The sequence below is a fragment of the Galeopterus variegatus genome, unplaced genomic scaffold (assembly GCF_000696425.1).
Source record: "Galeopterus variegatus unplaced genomic scaffold, G_variegatus-3.0.2 Scaffold12425, whole genome shotgun sequence".
Taxonomy (NCBI): domain Eukaryota; kingdom Metazoa; phylum Chordata; class Mammalia; order Dermoptera; family Cynocephalidae; genus Galeopterus; species Galeopterus variegatus.
In genome coordinates, this window is record NW_007738536.1 from 1 (window position 1) to 8,068 (window position 8,068).

General features: G+C 37.1%; 1 protein-coding gene across 1 annotated transcript; it reads right to left on the bottom strand.

The window, feature by feature from the left end:
• Nucleotides 1-4,781: 4,781 nt before the first annotated feature.
• Nucleotides 4,782-6,777, bottom strand: LOC103581137 (E3 ubiquitin-protein ligase TRIM22-like; the record flags this gene model as incomplete). Its single annotated transcript, XM_008563040.1, is given in 3 exon segments — nucleotides 4,782-5,012; nucleotides 5,661-5,756; nucleotides 6,358-6,777. Coding segments are annotated over 3 exon segments (747 nt in total), but the record flags the coding sequence as incomplete, so codon positions are not given.
• Nucleotides 6,778-8,068: the final 1,291 nt, after the last annotated feature.

The following is an 8,068-nucleotide window of genomic DNA, read 5'->3' on the forward strand; positions in this document are numbered from 1 at the left end:
ATGTCAAAATAATTCAATGGAGAAGAGAACAGTCTTCAACAAATAATGTTAAAACAAATGGATATTCCCAAATAAAAAAAAAAAATAGCTTAGATCCTTACCTAATGTCATACACAAACTCAAAATTGACCATAGACCTAATGTCATAGATAAAATTATAAATATTTTAGAAGAAAAAACAAGAGAAAGTCTTTCTGACTTGAGTTGGTCAAAGAGTACCTGCATTTGATCCCCAAAGCATAACTGACCACACAAACAAAAAAAATAAGTGGACTGTATCAATTTTTAAACATTTGCACTCCAAAATATACCATTAAAAAATTGTAAAAAGAGATGACACAAACATTGAGAAAATATGTAAAAAATACATATCTGACAAAAAATGAGTATCCAGAATATAAAATAAAAATCCATAAAACACTAAAAAGTACATAGAACTCTGTTAAGAAATGACAAATTATTTGAATAGACTTTTTATTAATTATATATAAAATGTATACATATATAATTAATAAAAATAATATATATTATATGTGTATATATATAATATACTTGTACATATACATAAGAATAGCAGAAATGTATATGAAAAGATAGGACTTCTGGTTTCACCTCTAACATATAAAGGGCACGGAAGCCATCCCTCTTGTCCTTACAACAGAAAAATAAGCAGAACAAACTGAAAATCAATGACTTCCTCGGACTTATCAGAGAATTCAGGTCACAGGATAAACAAACACTCCAAAGTCTTGAGAGACAGATACTGAGAATCACAGAGAAGATAAGCTTACATGGAAGTTCCAGAAGATGGTAGAGCCATACATTGGAAGGAAAACTTAAAGGGCAATTTAAAGAATTGCTGGAGGCTGAGTATGAACTAGCAAAAAAGTGAGAAACTCTTGGAGCCCCGTTTTATGGGGGCTTCATATTTTTGTCAGTTTCACTTCCAGGAACCCCACCAGCTTCTCAAAGGGAAGAGCCAAGAAAAAGCCCCTGTGTCTCTGGTAGAGGCAAGAGAAAAGTAACTATTGTAAAATAGAGTTGAATATCAATACCTGTGTACAGTGTGTGATGATCAAATCACTATAATTAGCATATTCATCATTCAACTCTGTACCCCACAAATATGAATAATCAGTTATGTTTCAATAAAAAAAGAGTCAGTAGCAAAGATCATCTTTTTAAGAAATAAATACCTAAGAAAAATGTAAAAACATAAAATGAAATAAAATAGATCCAGAGTATTCCCTGTAACAATGGCCTACTCTCCATGGAGGAAGAGGGAGTCCTACCTGACCTATGGAGAAGGGCATTTACTCATCCCCAGGCTTCTCTCACCTCCCAGTCTCACAAAAGAGGTCAGGGAGACCTTCGCAAGTGTTTAAGAGGCCAGAGAGAACTAAGAAACACTTGTGAAGGTCACAGTCCATGGACAGAGGACAGACCCAATCAAAGACTGAGATAAAAATCATAAAATAATGGTCACTTCTCCTTCCCGCACCTTACCAACACATCAACAGGACCCCAGTGTAATAGCAGCACATTTCAACAGAAAAAACTGCAAGATGCAGACTCTACTGAAGAAGGAATTTTCAGAGAAACCTAAATACCACAGAAGAATGAAAAGAAAAAAAAAAAGATACTAAAGGAAACAGAAGCCTCTGCCCCTACTTCTAGAGCACACATTGAAAACAGCCCCAATACTAGCCAAATTAACATAAAACCTTACACTATGAGGAATCTTCAAAAATTTCATGAAAAGATTTATATCATGTATTTTTTTAATTATTTTTTTTCATTGTACATGTTTATGGGGCATGGTTTGTTGCTTCCGTGCATAAATGTATAATGATCTAATCAGAATAGCAAATCTTTCACCAAAATATTTATCATTTTTTGTAGTTATAGCATGCAAGATCCTCTTTTCTGGCTGTCTTGAAATATACAATACAATAATATTAGCTATTGCCACCCTAAAACATCAGAACTTATTTTTCCTATCTGACTGTAACTTGTAACTTTGTACTGGTCTACCAACATTTTCCCCTATCTTTTAGCTCTATTTTTTTTCACAAACATTTTGAAGTACCTTCATTTTTACTTTAGTTGCTATAACCTGATATACCATGTCCACCTTTTAGCGAAAAATATAAGGCATGCTAAATGGCAAAAAACAAAACGAAACAAAACAGAAACAACAAAACAACAACAACAAAAACCCCACAATCTGAAAAAACAAAGCAAACAAAGCAACAGAACCAGACTTGGATATGACACAGACATTGAAATTATTAAATGGAGACTTTAAAATAGCTGTGTTCAATATATTAAGGACTCTAATAGAAAAAATAGCATTCAAGAACAGAAGAGTAATCTAAACAGAGGGGTGGAAAATCTTAGAATAAATCCAATAGAAATGCTACAAATCAAGGACATTGGAACAGAAAAAAAAGAATGTATCTGATGGGCTCATCAGTAGACTGGACATGGCCAAGGAAATAATCTGTTAGGTTTAAGATAAGTCAATAGAAACTTCACAGAACAAAAGACAAAAAGAAAAAAAGAAAAGAAAAGAAAAGAAAAACCCAGAATATCCAAGAGCTATGGGACAATTACAAAATGTATAATATGAGCATAATTGTAATACCAGAAAGAGAAGAAAGAGAGAAAGGAGAGAAGAAATATTTAAAGAAATAATGGCTGAGGATTTTCCAAAATTAATTACAAGTAACCAACCACAAATCCAAAAAGCTCAGAAAACACCAGTCAAAAAAATACTAAAATGTGTACATCTAAGCGTATCATGTTCATATTAGAGAAAATTAAAAGCAAAGAAAATCTTTATGGAAACTGGGCGTGTAGAACCACCTTAACTATAGAAGGATAAGGATAAGAATTACAGCAGACTTCTCATCAGAAACTATGCTATCAAAAAGAGAGTGAAGTAAATATCTAAAGTATTACATAAAACAACAAAAAACAAGAGATCTATATTTGGAGACTTTATCTCAACAGTGCAACAGAAATAGTTTCTCAGAAAAACAAAACAAAACAATAAAACCCTGAGAGAATACATCACCAGAAGACTTGCCTTACAAGAAATGTTAAAAGACGTTCTTCAAGGAGATGGAAAGAACATATGTCAGAAACTCAGATCTTCATAGAGAAAGGAAGAGCACTGGAATAGGAATAAAGAAAGATAAAATAAAATATTGTATTTTTTCTCATTGTCAACTACTCTGTAAGATAACTTTAATAATATCGACAATATAGTGGGTGATTACAGCTTATAAATAAGTGAAATGAATGACAGTAATGTTGCACAGGAAGGGAGGAAAGAATTGCAAATACTATCTTATAAAGTACCTGTACTATATGTGAAGTGGTATACTCTTATTTGTAAGTAGACTTAGATTCATTGTAAGTGCATATTGCAAACACCAGGGGGTAGGAAAAGGCCCAGGAATATATTATATATTTCTCAAAATATATCCAAGAGAAATGAAAATATGCATTGATACAAACACATGTAAGTTAATATTCACCGTAGCATTATTTGTAATAACCCCAAACTAGAAACTGTTTGTATAGCCATCAACTGGTAAATGGATAAACATAATATGATATATCCAGATAACTAAATAGTATGAGCAATTAGAGGGAACAACATGTTACAATAAGAATAAACCTCAAAATATTATGCCAAGTGAAAGATGCCAGATGCAAAAGACTACATGTTGTATGATTCAATTTATACTGAGAGGTCCAGAGAAGTCAAATCTGCATGTACAGAAAACAACTGAGTGGTTGCCAGGATATAAGGGTAGGAATGGGTATTGACTACAAATAGGAGTGAGAAATGTTTTTGATGTGATGGAAACTCTCTAAACCTGAATTTGTTCATGGGTTGACAACTCAATATATTTACTAAAAATTGTATTCGTACAATTGGAAGATGTTATAATATGTAAATTATACCTCAAGAAACTCGTGTTTTTTAAAAGCAGAAGCGAAGATCCAGAAGATGGAGATTAATTATCCCAACATTAGAACCAAAAGTTAACACATTTTTGTTCAACTGACAAAGGAAGAAAAGGAGAATGACAAGAAGTCAAGCAGAAAAAATTAAATTTACCAAATTTCTCAACATTCTTTATGGCTCAAGGTCATAGTCATATTGTTAATGCAATGAAAAAAATGTTTTAATATTTATGTTAAGTCCAATACCTTCACCAAGTATCTATAGGTTTTCCCCCACATCCTAAGACAAACACTTGAACATACACATGCACATGCACACACACACACACACACACACACACACACACTCGTGCATATATGTACATTGTCAGTCAGGTATTACACAATCTAGTCTCACACTTGCCATGCTTCAACTACAAAAAAATCAAACATAAACAGAGGTACATACTGTTTGCCTGTGACTAAGCCTAGTGAAGATGACTTACTAGTAATCCCCAACACCAAATCACAGATAGCAGGAGCCCATAGAATACCACTGGATACAAGGGATCTTTTCTCCAGGGTCAAATATTTGCACTGCCCTTAATAAATTAATAATAATGGGACCTTTTCTTGGCATTCATGTATTGAATTATCTCTGTGACCCCTGAAATAAATAGCATAAAAGTGGCATTGTGGGGCCAAATGAATTTTTTAATGTACCCATAAGGAAGAAAGTCTAGGGACCTAGAAGGAAAGGGAAATTAGTCTCTGTGTGTCTCTCTGAATGTCGTGAGTAGGAGCTCCATGCCAAGTCTCACCTGCAGCATCTCTACCGATGACCCCGACATCCGATGCTGGAGATCTGAGATGAGCTCTCTCACACACTGCCTCTGCTGAGCCAACTGGTCCTTAGCTGCTGTCAGGTTATCCAGCACATTTACCTCGTCTTCCTCCAGCTTTTGCAGCTCCCTCTGCTCCTCACTGTCCAAGATGACTCTCATTTCAGTAAACCCTTTCAGAATCTTCTGTCTTTCAGTCTGGATATATTTCTTTGGGGATGGGAAGAGAAAGAGGCAGTCAGTCTGTCTGGCTGAGGGCCTGCTTTGTATGGACCTGGGAGCCAGGATAAGAGCTATTTTCCTCAGGGAGTTCTTAAAAGGAATAGGAGGTAAACATCTGAGCAATTTCTGTTGAAGCCATTTTCCCCACTATTTACCCCTGAGGTCTTCCCAAAGGAATATACTCAAGTCTGCTTTATTGAGGCCCACCTTCAGACAAAATGTGATAGCTTGGTGAGTCTTGGATTGCAGACATAATTGTGTCCTGCACAATTATGCCACTCTGTGTATTAAACCCCTCCACCCACACCTCCTAAACAGGGAACCCTGGGCCTTTTCCTACCATGTTTCCTGGAAGTATCAGAGCCTAAATGGCACATAAGATTCATAAGCCACTTTTAGTTGTTTCCCTCTATGCCTGCCCTTCCAACTATCTCTTGATTTCTGATGTCTACTTTTCAGCCCCTAATGCCAACATGGAAAGGATATAATAAGTCCTAATCAAATGGCTTCTGTGCTCATTTATTCTGAAGTAACAAAGAGGAAACAAAGAGGAAACAAAGTGGTTTCCTTGTGATAGATCCCTGGGTCCTTCCCAGATTCCTGTCTCATAATCCCTCAGGAAGTGTCTCCTCCTGCCTTCCAGGTAGCTCTCTGCTCTCCGATGTCAGCTTCCAACTTCTCAGCTTCATGATGCTCCTTAATCAGCCTCTCTAGAGTTGCCTGGAGTTTCTCCTGTGAGAAAGGAACCACACCAGAGTCAAGACGTGTGCTTTCACAGCACCTGGGTGGAAAATAATCAGGGAACAAATCAGGTTGATCTCAAAAGGGATCAATTTCTGGAAACTGTGAAGCTAGTGATTAGAATCTATGACACTGGGGAACATCTTAGGAGGAGAATGTATTCTTTACTCCTGAATTATGGAAGTTACCACCCCCTGATGTAGAGAAGCCTGAATCTTTTCTTAAAGAGCTGACCCTTCAACAAGGAAACTCCTTTCAACTCATTGTCAATCTTCCCGCATCTCTTCCCACATCTAACCAAACATGTCCCCAAAAATCACTTCTGCTCAGGGGCAATCCAAGTTTGTCTTAGAAAGTAAATTTCCATTTATTCAATTTATATTTGCTAAAAAGTTTTTCTCTAGGATTTTTCTTTATTCAAATGAAAAAAATGTACAACAATGTCCGTCAGGCCTTCGAAGGTGGGAAAGGGTCTAGAAAGAGATCCCAGGGCTTGTTCTCTGATAACAAGGGGAACAAGGAAGGATAAAAATGTGAAGATTTCACATCCAGTACCATCTTCTGCCCTATCCTCTTCCACCCCGGGGCCTACCTGTCATTCCTTGACGACCTCATCCACGAAGACTGTTTGGTGACCGTGGTGTTCCATGGACAACTCACAAACCCAGCAAATGACCTTTGCATCCTCTTTACAGAACTTCTTCAGTTTTTGTCCATGGTGCTCACAGAGATGTCTCTTCTGCCCCTCCTGTGGACTCATCTTGACCTCCTTGACTCTCTCCACTATGTTGGCCAGGTGCAGATTAGGCCCGAGGTTCCAAGGTTGGTATCTGGTCTGGCGCACAGGACATGTTTCCCCTCCTGGGCTGATCACTGACCCTTTGCTCTTTGCAGTGATGCAGGCTTGGCAAAAGCTGTGGCCACAGTCTAGGCTCAGGGGTTTAGTCAGGAGTTGTAGGCAGATGGGGCAGGTGACCTCCTTCTGTATGTTTACTTGTACTGATGGATCCATTGCACCGCCCCCTTGTCTTCTTTCTGTCCTGACTCCTGAGGCTCTTCTTGCTCACAAACTCTCTGGGAATGTTGAAGGGGACGGGATATGAAAGGTGGGATTAGAAAAGATACTGATTGTGCAGAGATTTAGAATAGGACATAACATTAATATTTAATAAGGAAGGAAAGGATAAAAGAAAGACATAAAGAATAGGTGAGTGACCAAATAGGTCAAGATACTGTAATAATTTCAAACATTTTGGTCTTACTTTGCATCTTATGACAAATTCCACCCTGTCGGGGCAATTGCTGGAGAGAAGGACAAACTGAAGTCCTTCCTACCAAGAGTCTTGCATAACCCATCATTTGCTTTGCCTCTTCTTCCCCAAACCGAAACACATACTCCATGTTAAATGCACTTAACATGCTCCTGCTCCTGGGCTTTGGTACTTGCTCCTCTCTCTGCATGACAAGATCCTACTCCTGATATTTGCATGACTCACTCACACTCTCTCTCTCTCTCTCTCTTTTTTAAAACAGTTTTATTGAGTTATATTTGCAAAGCATCAAACAAACTATTTTTATGTGTACAATGCAATGATTTCCAGTACATCTGTGGAACTGTGAAACTATCTCCACAACCCAATTTTAAAACATATCCACCAGCAGAGGAGAAAAAAAAAACTAGTACCCATTAGCAGTCCACCCCTTATGATCCCAAGTTCCCTGGGCAACCACTAATCTCCTTTTTGTTTTTAATCAATTGATAAAGAAAGTGATGATAATGTATGGTCTTTCGTGTCTGAATTATTTTGCTTAGCCTACTCTTTGAAGTTCATCTATCCTCCTTTTTTTCCCATGCCAAAAACACATCCTCAGTGTCAAAGCACTAAAGCCATTGCAGCTTTGAGGCTTCTGCAGTTGCTCTTCTCTCAGCATGAAATGATCCTCCCCCTGATGTCGGCATGACTCATATATTTCATTCAATAAGTCATCTTTTATGTCTTCTTATCAGAAGGATCTGTTATAACTTGCCTACAGCAAAACCACCACTACTACTACTCACTGTACAGTAACTATCTTTCTCTTATTTTTACTATAAAACATACAAAAGCTTTTAAAAATGTCTATGTCTGCCTCCCAAAAAGTGATCCATGCATAGGCCAGGTACTGTTTTTGATTACTGATATATCCTCAGTACACAGAGCAATGCATCACACATAGAAACACAATGTTTGATGAATATTCAAAACTAGAACCTCCTCATGTCTTCATAGATGATTAGACTTTTCTAATTGTATTTTCATCTT